The 16,691-nt window shown below is 56.3% G+C and overlaps 1 protein-coding gene across 1 annotated transcript; it reads left to right on the plus strand.

The window, feature by feature from the left end:
- The first annotated feature begins 2,625 nt into the window (after nt 1-2,625).
- SAXO4 (stabilizer of axonemal microtubules 4) lies at nt 2,626-10,591 on the plus strand. The gene is made up of 14 exons (XM_025987437.2): nt 2,626-2,706; nt 3,228-3,365; nt 3,791-3,908; nt 4,171-4,324; nt 5,327-5,455; nt 6,059-6,122; nt 6,569-6,681; nt 7,040-7,099; nt 7,246-7,332; nt 7,665-7,778; nt 7,872-7,966; nt 9,646-9,810; nt 10,260-10,341; nt 10,489-10,591. The coding sequence occupies exons 2-13, from the start codon at nt 3,257-3,259 to the stop codon at nt 10,327-10,329; spliced, it is 1,278 nt and encodes a 425-aa protein (XP_025843222.1). The 5' UTR covers nt 2,626-2,706; nt 3,228-3,256; the 3' UTR covers nt 10,330-10,341; nt 10,489-10,591.
- Nucleotides 10,592-16,691: the final 6,100 nt, after the last annotated feature.

Here is a 16,691-nt window from a genome sequence, read left to right on the forward strand (position 1 = left end):
TAAAAAGAAAACTGAGCCATCAAAGCTCAGATTTTGAAAATAGCTTGGAGAACCTTCAGTTCAACCCAGGAGGCAACATCAGAGCAGCCACCAGCTTGCCCTCAGTGCCAGCCTGGATTCAAATAACAGCCCCTTCCCCCTTAGCCGTGTGACCCCAGACGACTTACGCAGCCTCTTGGTGTCTCAGTTTCCTCATCTGTAAAATGCAGATGCTGACACTATCCCCCACCCCAAGGGAACACACCTCACTGTGGTGAGGTTTGAGTGTGTTGATACATGTGAAGCACTTAGAACGGTGCCTGCTACCAAATACAGCCCAATAGAGTTTGCTATTGCAGCCTCAGGAGGCTACACCTGCGGCATCTCCTGCAGTTCCCCGTGATTACCGCTGGGTGTCGCCGCACAGCAAAAAACCCCCAAACAAACAAACAAAACAAAACCAAAAAACAAACCCCATGATGAGCCCCTGGGAGCCCAGACTTAATGGCAGTTGAGTCTGGGAATGGACACCTTCCAGAGTTTCTCCCCATCCTCTATGGGCTTCAGCCCAGGCTGTCTTCAGCAGCTCAAGAGTTTGCCATAGCGCTGCCGGCTATTTCAAACTTTTCACCACCTCCAGCTGCTGAAAGGAAAACCTGGACAACCTCTCCCAGCTGAGTGCCTTCCCACACAGTGCTCCAGGCACCTGGACCCATCACCGTCCCCAGCATGCCGGCGCTACCCATCTTTGCCCTTGAGGGGCCCTCCAGGTGGCGAGCCCTCCATCCTCTCCACCTGCTAGACACTGAGCAGAGTATTTCAAGGGCTTTATGTGTACCACCACGCTGTTGGTAGGAATCATTTTCCAGTAAGGGAAACTGAGGCATAAGTCACACACATGGAATCTTAGTTATTGTGTGATAGAGCTTCAGAGTCTGAGCTCTTGCATGGAACCACTTTTCTATGCATCTCTGAGCCCAGGGCCTCTCTGTGGGGGTCAGGTGTGGCCACAAGCTCTGTCCCTGGCAGGCCCAGGCTTTTCAGGCTGAGGGCAGCAAGGGCATCTCCTGGGCGGGTGGTCCCCCCCTTCCCTGGGTACCCTCTTCATCCACATTTTGCTTTCCCCTAGGAGTTGGGGTGCTCTGGAGCCGACTCACACCAGCTCGTGAAAGTTGAAGGCAATACCTCCAGGAAATTTGTGAACTGGTTGTTAAATTCTGCCATTGGTAAAAATCAAATTATAGGGACGTCTGGGTGGCTCAGTCGGTGAAGCATCTGCCTCTAGCTCTGGTCGTGATCCCGAGGTCCTGGGATCGAGCCCTGTGTTGGGCTTCCTGCTCAGTGGGATGTGTGCTTCTCCCTCTCCCTCTGCCTGCCTCTCCCCCTACTTATACTCTCTCTGTCTCCATCAAATAAATAAAACCTTAAAAAATCAAATTATATAAACTTACAATTTATTAAATTATATTAAAAACAAAGGTAACAAAGACTTCAAGGTCATCACCTCCTTGTTTGTCATCCATGGTCTTGAGGTCACTTCTGACTATTGGATCCATATGGTGCAAAGTCTACATAGTGGGGGCTCCAGAGAGGCTGAGTATGACTTACCAGCTCCCTGCTTGGTGACCTTGCCTTGGTAGTTTGAAAGCAGCCATGATGGGAGCACAGAAATGTGGCCAATGCTACATATCAGGGCTCCCCACTCCCACTCTGTTCCCCAGAGATCCAGCGGTTAGACATCTTATATGCCTTAAAGCTCCTGTGGAGCAAATGGGCCAGCACAGGGGGAGCAGGGGCCATGAGCTGGATCACTCCCATTTGAATCCTTCACTGACTCTGAGGCCTGGGCAGTGTCCTTGGGCCTCACCTTTGCCATCTGCAAAATAGGCTGAGAACAGCAGTCTTGAAAAACCCAAGAGCTGAATCCACTCAGCCCCACAAGGCAGGTGCTGTTGCAGTCCTAGGTGGAGAGGAGGGATTGGGGGCCAGAAGAGGCTGGGCCCCTCATCAACAGGGACCCATTAGCCTTGAGCCACTCGCAGCTGCTGGGGCTTGTGGGCCTTGTGATCACAGTGCCCTGTTCACAGGGTGGCTGGGGGGATTGTCTGAGGTAACAATGTGTGTGGAAGACCTCAGCACCAATCTGGCTCCAGCAGGACACAGGAAACAGGATCACTCACCCAGAGGCTGTTACAGTGGGATCGGGGCCCACCCATGTTTGAGTCTTGGCTCCTCTCTTTATGTTTTCGAGATCTCTGGCCAGTCAAGACACTGCTAGTGTGAGCCTCGTGTTCCCCATGTGAGAAGAGGATAATAATAGCCACCCGGAGGAGCCACTCAGAAGACTGCCCGTAAAGGATGTAAAGTGTCTGCTGAGAAGTGGATACTTAATAAGTGGGAGTGATTGTTCGAGATTATCTTTTATTTGTTGTCACTCACACAGCAGCTCTGCCCAGCCCGGTCCTTGGGAAGCCGACAACTGGGGCAGGGGCCGGGAACACAGGACCTTGCCTGGGCAGCTGCCCTCATCCCCGCCAGGTCAGCCTCTCAGTGGGCCCTGGCCCTAGAAGGCCTTCAGAGGCGTGGGGACGCTGTTGCTAGGCACCAGTTGCTAGGCGACACACTGTTTCTCCTGGCCTGGCCACCTCCCAGAGGGCCTGGGCTTGTCTGGAGCAGCTGCCTCCTACAGCCTCTCTCGCCAGACCTCAGAGCCACAGCAGAGGGCAGGTGAGGGTGGGGCCGGCTGTGGTTGGGCCCCCCACCCAGGAGGGCAGGCCCAGGAGCTGAGGGAGAGACAAGGAGCCTGAGGTTGGGAGTGAGCTCCAGAGCTGGCGAGGCTAGGAATTGCCAGATGGGAGGGTGTTGGTCTATTCAGCCCCCAGAGGAGGCCATGAGGGGATTAAGATCAGGAGCTGGGAGACAGATACCCTGGACCTGAATCCTGGCTCTAGTGCCAATTATGAGCTAATCCTTCATCACTTGGAATCTTACTTTCTCGGCCATAAACTGGGGAGATAATAAGGTGGAGGGGAAGGTGGGATGAGTTAGAGGAGTTGTGTGTTGACAATGATCAGTCCTTCCTTTAGTCTGGGGTGTGGGTATCTTGGTGGAGAGGGACAGGCCAAGGGGAAGGAACTGGCTGGGTGGGATTCGAGCTTCGCTTCCGTGGCCTCTGTAGCCTGGGCCTGAGACAGACTCAGGGTCTTTGGGCCCCTGAACTAATGGGGTTCCTGGTGCTTCCTTCCTAGGCGACCCCCGGGCCCTGCCCCACGGCATCATGATGGGGAAACTCCCCTTGGGGGTTGTCTCCCCTTATGTGAAGATGAGTTCGGGGGGCTGCACGGATCCCCTGAAATTCTATGCCACCAGCTACTGTACAGCCTATGGTGAGGGCATCTTTGTGCAGGAGCCATCCCAGGACACCGGCAGGATGCAGGGAGGCCCTCCTGCTGAGTGAGGAGCAGCCCCTCTGGCCTGTCACAGTCAGAGGGACCCCAGCACTGAAGTGATCCATCCCCTGAGCCTCCCGAGGCCCGTGCCCACGCTTGTGCTGGCAGGCTGGGTTTGTCCCGCTGCCCCATCCGTGATTCTGCCACACTGACCTTGTGTCTACCCTGTCATTTCCACTTCTTGCTGCCACAGTGTCCAAGGGCCAGGCTTGTGTTCCAGCCCCTGGCTCTATGCCTTCTCCATCCTGAGGACCTGGGGGCCTCTGGGAGGTTTGCTAGCCCTGCCTGGGAAGTCCTGCTGACTGTTCTTCCAGTCCGCTGCCCCATGGCCCTGTCCTGTCTCCTGGCTTCCTCTCTGGCAGGTCGGGAGGAGTTCAAGCCCCGCGTGGGCAGTCACGAAGGCACAGGCTACAGATCCAATTACCGGCCTGTGGTCTCCTACCATGCCAATCTCGATGCCCTGGACAACCCAGCCATGGGGTACAGTCTCTGCAAACCCTTCTCCCTCCCTGCCCCCTGCTGAAACTTAGCTCTCATGGGAGCTCATCCGACCGACTGCAGGCTCCTTGCATGCAGACCCAGAACCTGGCCTGGCCCAGGTCTGGGGCCCTGGGGCACTCGGGTCACAGTGCTCGCCTGGGGCCCCAAGGGAGGCAGACTCCTGAGGCATCTGTGGGAGGTTTGAGGGCACTGTAGCCTCCAGGTGGCCCTGGTAATGGGTCCTCTCCCGCCTCACCCTCAGGGAACAGGTCCGCCACAATTTCCAGTCGGTGACCAATCAGAGTTACCGCCCCCTGGAGGTGCCTGATGGCAAATACCCACTGCCCTGGAACATGCACCAAACCAACTCTGGCTACTCTCGGGAAAAGCCCAGCACCACGACCCCTACTAAAGAGGTCAGTGCTGGGCTAGGGCCAAGAGAGGGGGAACCCAAAGCTGGGGTGGAGGAAGGAGCGTGAGGATCCCTCCAGCAGGGTGGAGCTGCACTGCCAAGAGTTGGTCAAGGCTGAGCTGCCTGGGCACAGAGGAGCCATATGCAGGCTGGGAGCCTACTCCCCGTATCACCTCTGTCCCCATCCTCATCTGCACCGTCACCTTCCCTCCACTTTTATCCCTGTCCCTGTTGCTGCCATCACCTCCACCACCCTGACTCCCATCCCAACCACAACCCTAACCCCAACCCCGTCCCATGGTCTCCAGTATCCCATCCACATCCCCAAGCCCACAGGACATCCTCACCATCAATGTCACAGTCACTTTTGTCATCGTCATCCCTATCTTCCTTTCTATCATCATTATGATCATTGTCATCAGCAGCAGCAGCAGAATGGATACTAAGTCACTCCACTCATTCATTCATTCATTCATTCATTCATTCAAGCAATATGTTCTGAAATCTATATATGAAGGTGCTAAGTCCTGGGGAAAAATTCAACAGGGAAGAGGCAAGGGGTGAAGTTGCATTGAAATGGTTGCAGCTACAAGCCAGGAGGGTGGGGAAAGAGCTGGCTGTGGAGACATTAGTCAAAGACCCAAGGGAGGTTAGTGTTCTCTAAATGTAGCCATGTGAGAGAAAGAGGGTTCCAGGAAGTGCAGACAGCAAGTGCAAAGACCCTGAGGTGCCAGTATCTGATGTGACAAAGAACAGTGAGGAAGTGGGTGGCTGGAGCCAAGTGAGGAGCTAAGGTCCTTGTGGGTCACTGTCAGGCCATGGGATTCCACTCCAAGTGCAGTAAGAAGATTGCAGGGCTCTGAGCAGAGGAGAGACAGGACCTGACTTTCCTGTAAAAGGACCCCTCAGGCTACAGGTACTCTGTAGGGGTCAAGGGCAGAAGCAGAGTCAAGAAGTGACTGCCACCCCCTCACCTGGAGTGTGATTGGCCATTTCCTCCTCCCAGGTCAGGAAGGTCCATTTTGATACCCAGGACTATGGGGCGCAGGCCATCACAGGGCTGGAGCCCAAGGACATGCCCCTGCTCCACCAGCAGCAGGGCAAGGGCTCGCTGGAGTGGGAGAACGCTGGACATGTGAGTAGGCAGCCCCCAGTAAGGGCTGTGAGCTGGGCAGAGGGGCCGACCCACCTCCTTCCCCTCCTAGAGATAGGTACTGCTCCGACTCACCCAAGAAGCCAACCAAATGTGGGCTCAACATACCTAGAAAAGCTGGGGAGAGCCAATGGGACTTGGTGTTTCCAAGAAAGCATCCAAGTGCTCGTGACGGGCTTCCTTACCCATGTTTTAGGATTGAAGCCCAGAGGCCCCTTCTCTCCCCTCACCCATCCAGGCTCCCCAAGCTTTGGGTGGTGAAGTGTGATGTGAGCATTTTATTCCCATAGCTTCTCTCCTTGCATTGGGCCCCTGCCTTGTCTGGGTCCCTAGGTCCCAAGTTTATTACAAGGAGTCCAGTGTGGGATGTGATGGGCTTCATTGTCATGTCCCACTGCGTCCTCCTGGTGGAATATATGGCGCTCTGCTGCCCTGTCAGAGAGGGGTGAGTGCTGGGGTGCTGTACTGGCCCTCCCTTTGCAGACTGTATTGCACAGGTCTACCCGGAGCACAGATGACTGAGGAGCTGCCCCCTGGGCCCTGGTCTACCCTGTGGGCCCCATCCCTCTTCCTTCTATGTTCCAGGGCCCGCGATTCATGACCTCTGAGTATAACTCCAAGTATCTCAAGGAGCCTCCCAACCAGCCAGGTAGGCACATGTCTGAGCTCATGCCTCCCTCCCACTATACTCTCCTACCCCTGACCATGGGGAGAGACACTGGGGGTTCCAGACAGAGCTGGCAGATGACAAAGAGGGCACCAGTGGAAGAAAAAGGATGTAGAGGCAGCCTGGGGACCTGTGCCTTAGTGCCGACCCCAAAAAAAACAAGTCACTGGCTTAGGAGGGCTGTTGGTCCTGACCACAGCTGCCAGTCCCTGCCCTTTCTTTGCCTCTCCTCTTCTCTTTTCCTGTCTTGTTTTCTGTCCTGGACTCTGAAGTCTTCCTGCTGCCCACGATCCTATAGTTCAGGTGTCCAGATCCTTGGGGCCAGCTCCTTCCGCACTGGCAGGGATGCTGAGCCTTTGGGGGCCATGTGGTTGGGCCGGTGGCCAGGGTCAGGGCAGGGGTGCAGCAAAGGGGTATGTCTTTTGCAGATCTCTTGCAGAAGAAATCAATTGGCGCCAAGGAAGAGACTGGCTTCACTGAAGAGTCCCCCAAGAACCCCATTGTCTTCCAGCCGCCCTCCCAAACCCTCCCTGGGGACCCAGTAAGTCAGGTTGGGGCCACTAGCATCTCAGGGTGACTTCTGTTTTTTTGCAAAATATGAGCTGCAGAGCCCTGTGTTCAAATAGATGAAGTGTGGATAAAAACCACTGCTTTGGTCCAGCCACACCAGCTTATGGATGAGAAGACTGAGGTCCAAAGAGGAGAAGAGGCAGAGCCAAGGTTATCCAGAGTTTGGACAAGAGCCCTGGCCTGCTGGTTCTCAGCACTGTTTCTCCCTAGACTCTTCCCTATCCTCTGTTACCCCAATTATGCCCACTTGCAGTGAGCCCTCCTTTGCGCTCAGGACACGGGGCGGCTGCCTCTGCTGGGCTGACACGTCTCTGCGGTCCTCTTTCCAGATCTTCCTACCTGGCAGGAGTGTCGCCAGGTCCGACTTCCTCCCCATGACCCACCCTCATGTAAGCTGAGCCCGGGGTGGTGGTGGTGTGGAAGGCTATCTGACCCCACAGCCCAGGGTCCTTCTGCGCGGCCGTTAGGACAGCACCCGGAAGGCCGCGGGAGGAGGAAGCATGCTCTGGTGCCAGCGGCTGCTCTGATGCCCTAGGGGGACGAGTTCCTGCCTGTGTTGGCCAGAGGATCCGAGCGGGAGACGGGCTATAGCCGAGTGAATGAGAGGATGCTGAACCTCAGGGTGAGTGGCCTTTTGGGTGGCCTCTCAGAACAGCAGCACTCCCATGGGAGGGGGCAGGGAGTTTCCTTGGACGCAGTGGCATTTGGTTGTTGAAGGATGGGAAGAATCAGGAGATTTGCACCCCCCCCCCCCCAGGAGAGGGGCGAAGGCCTAGTTACTGGCAAGTGATGGGTGTCTTTGAACCAGGGAATTCTGTGTGCCTGGAGAGGGAAGGACGAGGTCCAGGGACTGGAGGCAAGTTAGGGCCACATGTGCCTCTGCCTGCCCTCCCTCTGTCCCAGCTGCCTCATCCTGGCCACTCATCACCTTTCTTGTGGCTCCATTCCCTGCAGGTGTTGCCTTCAAGCCCAGAACCTAGCAGCATGAGCCACCGGCAGTTCCAGCCCCCACAGCGGGTACAACAGACAAACATTGCCCTGCTGGGCCGGGAGACCGTGGGGAACAAGGTGAGGCTGGGGTGCCCAGCACCCCCGCTCTCCTGGGGCCAAATCTCCCACCTGCTCTGGACCTGACAAGTCCCCTCCATACCTCTTGTGCAGGAGTCCACGGGGTACAGCCTTAACAACCCCAGCTACGTCCGGAGCCCCTATGATCCCGACATGGATAATCGGTACCTGAGCACCTACAACCAAGGGTGAGCACCCCCTTCCCCATCCAAATCCAGGGCTGGGAAGCTGGCATGCATTTTACAGACAGACTCTGAGACAAGTGATGAGCTCAGAGCCTGTGAAATAGACCAACACTGAATTAATGTGTGTTCCCCCAGAAGCAGCCCCAGAGCCAAGGATTTGAGTGTAAGCCTCTTCCTGGGGAGTGTGGGGAAGCTGGAAAGTTGAGTGGGGAAGGGAAGGCAGCCCAAAGCCAGCATGTTATTAACCAGATGCCCCAAGGGAGACTCTAGAAAACAGTGCAATCACACAACTCAGAACGATCCCAGTTGAGGGGAGAGAGCTAGGGTCCTGATACCCTCACATCCATCTGTCATTAATTAACGGCTGTCCCCACGGGCTGTCCTAAAAATCCCAGGCACTTCCTTGCTAGGAAAGCAAGCTCCAGCAGCCCAAGGGCAGCCCGCCTTCCTGTGTGCTTCTCTCTGATTCTGTGCAGGCCACTGATGCCCAGGCTGGTGGGCAGGGGAAGAAAAATGGGGCTGAAGGGGATCAGGGTGGTACAGTAGGCATCTGCTAAGATATTCTGTGCAGTCCATGGTAGGATCCCATGGTGGAGTCATCTGTCCCCAGAAAGTAAGCTCTTTGCCGAGCCTCCAGGAGGACTTCCAGGAGGAAGTGGCCCTAGAACCATGGGAAGGGCTCCCTGGGCCAGGACTGGATGGGGACGGTGTTATAGGAGTGGGCTAAAGAAGGTATAATTAATTACTCTGTCATCTGTCAGCATGTGTCACCTGTTCCACACTGGCTCCCAACTCCTTGGTCTCCCAAGTTGCCTCTATCCTTGGAGCTAGCCTCCCTCTTTGGGATGGGGACCTTGAGGTTCAGATGGGAGAAGTGGCGCCGAGCCACGCCGCAGAGGCATGACACACATGGCTGCTCTACTTCCCATGAGGAGCGAGGGGGAGGCACAGAGACTCTGCGGGGTTTCAGGGGACAACTGTGTCCCTGCAGCTCCCTAGGCAAAGCCCCCTCCTGTGGCTCTGGCAGACCCTCAGCCCCAGCCACGTCTATGGGGTCCTTCTCCCACCAGCCCCTCGGCTTTCTGGAGCTCCTGCCAGGTGTCAGGCAGTGCAGCTCCGGCCCTTGTTTCTCTCTGTGCAACGCCCCCTTCATAAACACAAGGGCAAGGCCCACATCTTACTCGGCTTGGCCCTTTCAGAGCCCAGCCCAGTGCTCAGTGAATAGCAGCAAAACAGAAGCCAAGTGGAATGCCTAGAGAGAAATGAATGAGACAGGGTCTCCCCTCCTCACCCCTGAGAAGTTCACAGGCCAGAGAGGAAGGTGGCCCACAAGCAGTCCTTTCTGCTCCAGAGTGCAGGCTGGCACAGCACCAGGCAGGCCCATGTAGCTCAGGGGTGGGGGGTGGGGGGTGGGGGGTGGAGGGCGGGGGGTGGGGTGGGGTGGCAGGCAGAGCCAGGATGGGCTTCCCGGGGAGGGTCCGCAAAGGGAGGGGGGCTCAGGGAGTGCCTGGCAGAAGGCGCAGCACAGGCACGATCAGGGAGGCCATCAGGAAGGCAGGAGGATCTGAGGCCACCTGTGCTCTGCTGGAGCCAAGCTTCCTGCCCAAGAAGGGCAGAGGCTGCAGAGATGGGCAGAGACCAGCGGACAGCCGGCATCCCCCCCACCCTCTGCTTTGCTGCAGGTACTTTGAGAATATGCCCAAGGGTCTGGACCGAGAAGGCTGGACTCGAGGTGGCATCCAGCCTCAGAAGCCTGGAGGCTATGCCCTCAACCAGCCAGTCACCCGCATGGAGCCCACTCCCAACCGCATGGAGAGCCTTCGGCGCCTGCACCCCCACGTGGGCAGGTAGCCGGCCCTCCCTCCTACTCTGTCCTTTGTGGCATAGGCTTCTCCCTGGCCGTCCGAGAGGCCCATTCCCTCTCTCTGGCTTGTTTGCTGCTTTTCCTGCTCCTCCCCTGGGCTCCCCAGTGCCCCCTTCCTCTGCAGGGCTGCCCCCTACACGCCTGTGCCTCATTCCTGTCCCAGAGGCCTGCTCCACACCTGCTCCCTGCCAGGCTGCAGGGCGGGTGGAAACAAGGCAGAGGACACAGTGGTTCTGCTCCACTCTGACTCCTTTCTGCTCAATTCAGTTCCTCAAAAATGGCATTTCTAAGACAATGGCCCAGAGTTGTCAGGCAAAAAATGTTTGCGGCTTGGCTGACCTCGCTGAGGGCTGCCCCAGGGGAGGGGCAGGCAGAGGGAAGATCCAACCTTGCCCCACGTCCCCCTCACCTGCTCCCCTCTCCTCTCTGCAGACCCCTGATCTCTGCAGACCCCTTCTACCGAGCTGAGCCTCATAGCAGCCGCTTCACAACACCAAACTGAACCCGAGGCTGGGTAAGGGGCTCCCTGCATGGGCCTTGGGGCAAGCAAGCCCTGCTAGGTCCCCAGCCTCAGAGCCAGGGCTGGGAGATGAGGGCCTGTTGGGGTGGGGGAGTGAGAACCACCCTGGAAACCCTCAGGCCACATCTCTGTTCCTCACAGGTTTGCTAACCCAACAGACAGGAGCCAACTACTGTCCCATCCCCATCCTGCCCTGCTGGGACTCCCCTGGCTACTTTCCTAATGAAATAAAGAGCCATGAAGTGGACCAGGGTGTCTAGTCACTGGCAAGGGGACCTGGGAAAAAGAGGGGGTAGTAGGGCAAGAGTGCAGGAGTGGAGGGGCCGGGGCCACTTTTGGAGTCAGGGAGGTCCAGCTGGACTCACCATGACATGTGGACAAAGATGTAGATTCCTCTCCTGTCAGGGGGTCTCCTACAGCCTGTGCTGGGGAAGGCAGGAAGCCCTGGCAGGAAGCAGGGGGGACAGAGTGGGGAGTGGTAGAGGGGGGTAGAGGAGAGCAAAGGGAGCTCGAGGGGACTCAGTATTTATTTATTTATTTATTTGTTTATTTATTTATTTATTTATTTATTTATTTATTTATGAGAGATACAGAGAGAGAGACAGAGACACAGGGAGAGAGAAGCAGGCTCCCCGGAGGAAGCCTGACATGGGACTTGATCCTGGGACCAGGATCACGCCCTGAGCCAAAAGGCAGATGCTCAACCGCTGAGCCACCCAGGTGTCCCATCAGTGTTCTGTTCTATAAAATGGGGGCAGAGGGATCAGAGTGGTACTTCCAGGGTCCTTCTGGGTCCCATGTTGATGGTTTAAAGGAGAAAGAGGACAGAGGGGCAGGCACTCACAGAGATCCCTCTCCAGAGACAGACTGACAAGGGTCTGTGATGGATGGACACCTGGACACTGACACAGGCAGGGGTGGGGGCTGGTTGAAAGGGCTGGTGTTAGAGAAACCCTTTTGTGAGAATTAAACAAGGCATCGCCCTCCCCCCAAGCAGAGTATCTAAAGAGTAAACTTCTTGTGGGAAGGATGCATCCCTTCTTCCAGATGCTGCAGCCAGACACCAGGGCCTCGGCCTACAAGGCAGAACCTGGGCTGCCTCTCAATGTCTTCCGTCACCTCTACCGGGTGCATTTACACAGTGTACAACTACACAACTGTATGCTGCGGCGCTGCCGGTGCCAGCTCTGCATTTTATAAAGGGGAACCTGGACCCAGAGAGATCCCACGAGTTGCTTGAGGTCCTATGGGCAGAGAGGCAGCAGCCACCCAAGGCTGAGATGTCTTCAGCACCTTCCAGGCCAGCCTGCCTGCAGAGGGGCAGCAGTGGTCTAGCTGCTTTCCTGCCCCCCGCCCCAGTGGGTGTTTGTGGAGCAGTGCTGCTGGCCCCGGGGCCCAGGTGTACCAGGCTTCTTGAACGGCAGGCCTGGGGGCTGTCCTCGCTCGGCCTGGCTGGGGCTCCATGTGGGATGTGGGTGGCTCCAGCTGGCTTCCAGCCCTGGAGGAGGGGGAAGCAGGGGACATAGAGTCTCTCGGTTGCAATCCCAGCCAGACTCAGGACCCAGTGACAGCCCCACAGACCGTGGGTGGCTCCTGCTGCTCCGTGGCCTGCAGCACTATGGGTGAGTTACCCAGTGAGAGATCCAGAGATCTGCCCACTGGGCCAGGTCCCAACAGTGGCCTGGCCACGATGAGCTGGGGCAGGGGCAGGGGATCAACCAGCCCCTCCCCTGCAGTCACACACACACACACACACACACACAAGTAAAGATGGACACAGACTCCTGGAGATGTGTGCACACTAATCCATTTGGACACATAAATGCCCCCACTTGAGCACATACAATGCAACACACACATAGACAAATGCAAACATACACAGATGCGCAGATCTTCGCATAAACACTCAAATGCTGGTCTGTACAGATACACACACACAGAGGCAGACCTGCAGATACAGCAACATGCTTAGACACACCCAAGCAGACATACAGAGACAGGACAGACAGACAGACAGACACGCACACCCCACTTGACGTCTCCATGTCCTTCCACCACTGTCTTGTTATAGCTCATGTTTCTGCTCACCTCTCCTCTGTCTGGCTCAGTAGAGGATAGGGTGTCAGGGACACAGGAGCCTCATACAGCCTTTCTCAGTCCCCTCCCCCTCCCATTGTCCTACACCCTGTTTCCAGGCCATGTGAGCTGGGCTGCCCCATGATGTATCCTGAGTTGGAGGGACCCCACCGGAGGGGAAGGTGGGGCTGAGCAACACCCTTTCTTTCCTTTAGCCCCTGCCTTTGTCCCCTGTGGCCTCTTTCCTGGCAGCCCAACCTCGCCTACCTGTTTGGATCCTGGGCCCCAACCCAAGGGACTGTGTGAAGACCCAGTGACCCAGGGCACGTGGGAGCAGGAAAGGGAGCTGGGAGGGGCCAATGCCTATCTTAGGCAGTTCTGGAACTCCTGCTTGGTGGGGTTGGGAGTCGCCTCCAAGTCACACCTGCCTTCCTGACCTCTGACCACCCCACTGAGTTAGGGCAGGCCCTGTGGGAGAGGGCAGGTGTGAGCCAGACCTTGAAATGGGCAGCATGGTCAGTTGTGGGCGCTGAAGAAAGCCAAGCTGCAGGTGAGGACTCAGTACAGGGGCCAGCTTAAGGCTTGGCAGGATGCCAGGGGGCAGGGGACAAGTAAGGCTGTGAGGTGGGCAACCCCACGGGGAATGGGACTTGGCTAGGTTTCAGGGGTCTTGACTACCACCAGGAGGAGGTCTGTCCTCCTCCCCGGCTATGGGACTCAACAAGGCACATGTCTGTCTTGTTCACAGCTGCGACTCCAAAGCCCAGACAGTGCTTGGCACATTTGCAGTTGTTGAGTAAATATTAGAGAAGGAAAGAAAGAAGGAAGGAAGGAGGGAGAGAGGGAGGGAGACAGGGAGGGAAGGAGGGAGGAAACAACAGAAGGAAGGAAGGAAGCCCCAGATTTGGGCTTCTAGGTGTCACCAGCCTTGGCCACAGGAAGTCAGCCATGCAGGCTCCCTGCACATGCACAGGCTGGCAGCTGAGGCCCTGCTGTGCCCACCCCCACTTGTCTGGATGTCACAGCTGTGACCCCACAGGACCCTGTGCTTCAAGCCTCCAGGGCACCCCTTCTCTCTGTATGTGCCCTCTTGTTCTCACATCATGCCCAGCCTCTGACCAACCCCAGCCACACTCTCTTGTAGGGTCCCAAGGGCCTCACATCCCAACCTTGACCCCCACAAACCCCTGAGACCAAGACAGGGTCTGTGCAATCCCCTCTGTGTTCCCATGACAGGAGGGAGGGAAACTTCCCATCCTGTGACCACTCAGGTTACTGAAACCCCATGGAAGTGAAGGCCTCTGGCCTGTCACTCCCACCCTGTGCTGCCAGGTAAGTGGGGACATGGATACTGTGGGCCCCATCCCCTTGCCCTTCTGAGACTCGAGTCCTTGGTCTGGCCCCAGCCAGCATCCACCCAGTGTCCTTTCTTCTCCCTGCGCTCTGGAGTCAGACCGCCTGGGATCACTCCTGGCTTTCCACACCCGAGGCTGCCTCCTGCCTCCAGCTGTGGAGGCCCTCAGACCAGTCTGAGCTGCCGTGAATAGCAGGACCCAAGCCTGGGGTGAAATAAGATGATGGGTATAAAGTGCTCAGCTGGAGACTGGTGGCTGCCTTGATGCTGGAGCAGAGGCAACAGAGGCCCAGGTAGGAGTGGGGACCTGAGATAGTCACAGGGCCTGGCCTTTGTCTCCTGCTTCGCCCCAGACAGGCCTCCTCAGGACCCTTGCCTGGGAGCAGTACCCTCCTGGGTAAGGTAATCCATGGCCTAGAGGCCAAGGCTGCCCTGTCATGTCTCCGAAGCCAACTTCTGTCAGGTTCTCCTGGAAGCAGCCTGCCTCTGCCTTCACCTAGAAGCCAGGCTTGGGGCGTGGAGGTGAGTGGGTGCTGATCGTAGCTGCTACCAAAAGCTGTTCCTCCTCCCCACAGATACTTTGAAAACTGTTCTGAGGTGTACAATGACAATGATTAGCTTTATTAAGCCCCCACAGCCTGCTGGGTGCTGGGAATATTCCGTGGGTCTTCCTCTTTTCAGCAAGAACACGGAGGGGGCTCCCTCCGGGGGAAGTTTTGGGGACACAGGTGGGGGCTGCACTGACAGCAGTGGTGTGGGGGTGTGGAGCCCCGGGGGCTCATGGGACAGCAGGATGGGGAGAAATCTGAATGCTGTGCTCTTGGGCCCCACTTCTGATGCACACAGACGCATGTGAGACTGCTGCCTGTCACAGCGTTGTGGCAGCTGATGTTGACAGGTACCATCTGGCCCAGGTCATGTGGTGCCACCAGCTCATGGACTTGACAGCTGGCCAGCTGAGGAAAGGCATCTGTCTGTGGACCTGGAGGCCCCAGTGTGTATGTATGGAGGGTAGCAGGAAGCCTGCATGGGGAGGATGGTGGGTTTGCCACACCCAGACAGATGGAAGGCCTGAAGATGAAAATCTGATCTCCACTTCCTCTCTGACCATCTGGAAGGCCACCCATTCTCCTGGAAATTTTCCGAAGAGCCAAATATGCAAGGGTAGAGGAGGAGTCAGATCCAGGAGATTCCTCCCACTGAAGGCCTCAGTTCAAGGTCAGAGGACAGTCTGCTGGGCCTCCCAGGCACTGAGATACTCTGTGCATCTCAAGAGACGCTGCTACAGACAGGGCTCTGCCAGGGAAGTTCTTGGGATCATCAAACTTCACTCCTGGAAAGACCTTTGTGATCACCAGTTAATCTGGGCCAGAGATGAAGCACCCTCCAAAGCCACACAGCTTGGTGTGCTCATACTCAGGTGTCTGTGCTCTAAACAAAGGTCTTTCCCATCATCACATCGCTGAAATGGGGCTCTTGAGCAGGCATCAGTGGGGGTCCAGAAGCTTCCCTAGGAGAGCCAGTCATCGCATTGGCAGTTAGCAAAACAGGGTGCTTTGTTTTCTTTTCCTGAAGAAGGGATGTCTGTGAGTGTGAGTGTGTGTCTTCTGAGGTCCCCAGGTAAAAGGACAGGTCAGAGAGGCATCAGTCTAGCCCACTGAGAGAGAGAGACTGGGTGAGATGCTTCAGCATACCAGGAGTGGTATTTAGGAGACACTAAGGGGCTCTGGACCCCAGCATCCTTACTATGGCCTCAATGACAAGGTACAGTCTCTATGGTAAGAGACTTGCAGCAGAGCCACGTTCTCCCGGAGGGCTCTGGCACCAGGGCTGGGAGGCTAGTTCTGAAGAACTTAGGCAAACTGAATTCTGAGCATCTACAAGGCACCTGGCAGTGTGGGCACTCCCAAGTGTCACAGTAAAGACCCTGTGGCATGGGACAGTGGACCCTCCACTGTGATCATGTGGCTCTCCTACTGTTCTCAGGCTGAAGTCTGATCACATGGGGTAGCGGTCAGAGCTCTTTGCAAGCAACAGACTTTAGCTGATGTAAGCAGAAGAGGAATTTATTAAAAGGATTTCAGAGCTCACAGATCTTCAGGTAGAACTGAGAGCAAAGCTGAGAGGCTATCCAGCCAAAGATGGTGACCACAATTGTCCCATGAGCCTGGGCATGTCTCCCCCACCACTGGCCACTGGACACTAGTCCTGCTGCCCCTTGCCCCCACCCAGCCTTGGAAGGGATCCTGCTCAGTCGGTTCTGCTCTGTGTCTCTCATTGCCAATTCCACATCAGGGGTGGGTGCTTCTGATGGGTGGCTCCCAGGTCCTACATCTGCATCCAGCTTGCAGGGTGCACAGCAGCAGCTGCTCAGCTGTGTGCACAGCCACTGTGGATTTCATGGACACATCAGGAGCTCAGGAATGTACGCTGGTCATTCTGTACCTGAACTTAACAAAGACATCCACCAACTTCCTCATCCCATTTGAATTTAAATTATTCATTCAAGACTCAAATCCCATGAAATCAGGAGTTCTGCCCCTCTTCCCTTTCAAGTCCTTCTCCCTAGGATGGTGTGGAGCTTGCTCTTGGGGGAGAGGCATCTATCTATGTGGAACCCCCCTCAGATGTGTGATCTTTTTTTTTTAAAGATCTTATTTATTTATTCATAAGACACACAGAGAGAGAGGCAGAGACACAGGCAGAGGGAGAAGCAGGCTCCATGCAGGGAGCCCGATGCGGGACTTGATCCTGGGTCTCCAGGATCACGCCCTGAGCTGAAGGCAGATGCTCAACTGCTGAGCCACTCAGGCGTCCCCAGATGTGTGATCTTCATAGGTTGTGGTCAATCCACAATGTGTTCTCCTGGAAGAAACTATGACCCTCTGACCTCTGGTTGCCAGGGTAATGCAAA

The sequence above is a fragment of the Vulpes vulpes genome, chromosome 5 (assembly GCF_048418805.1).
Source record: "Vulpes vulpes isolate BD-2025 chromosome 5, VulVul3, whole genome shotgun sequence".
NCBI classification, from domain to species: Eukaryota; Metazoa; Chordata; class Mammalia; order Carnivora; family Canidae; genus Vulpes; species Vulpes vulpes.

What these genes read in the sequence shown, in the direction of transcription:
- SAXO4 (XM_025987437.2), top strand. Translation starts at nt 3,257, where the DNA reads ATGATGGGGAAACTCCCCTTGGGGGTTGTCTCCCCTTATGTGAAGATG. An exon ending in CAGCTACTGTACAGCCTATG is followed by an intron (nt 3,366 to 3,790) that starts GTGAGGGCATCT and finishes CCTCTCTGGCAG; the next exon opens with GTCGGGAGGAGTTCAAGCCC. An exon ending in TCCCCATGACCCACCCTCAT is followed by an intron (nt 7,100 to 7,245) that starts GTAAGCTGAGCC and finishes CTGATGCCCTAG; the next exon opens with GGGGACGAGTTCCTGCCTGT.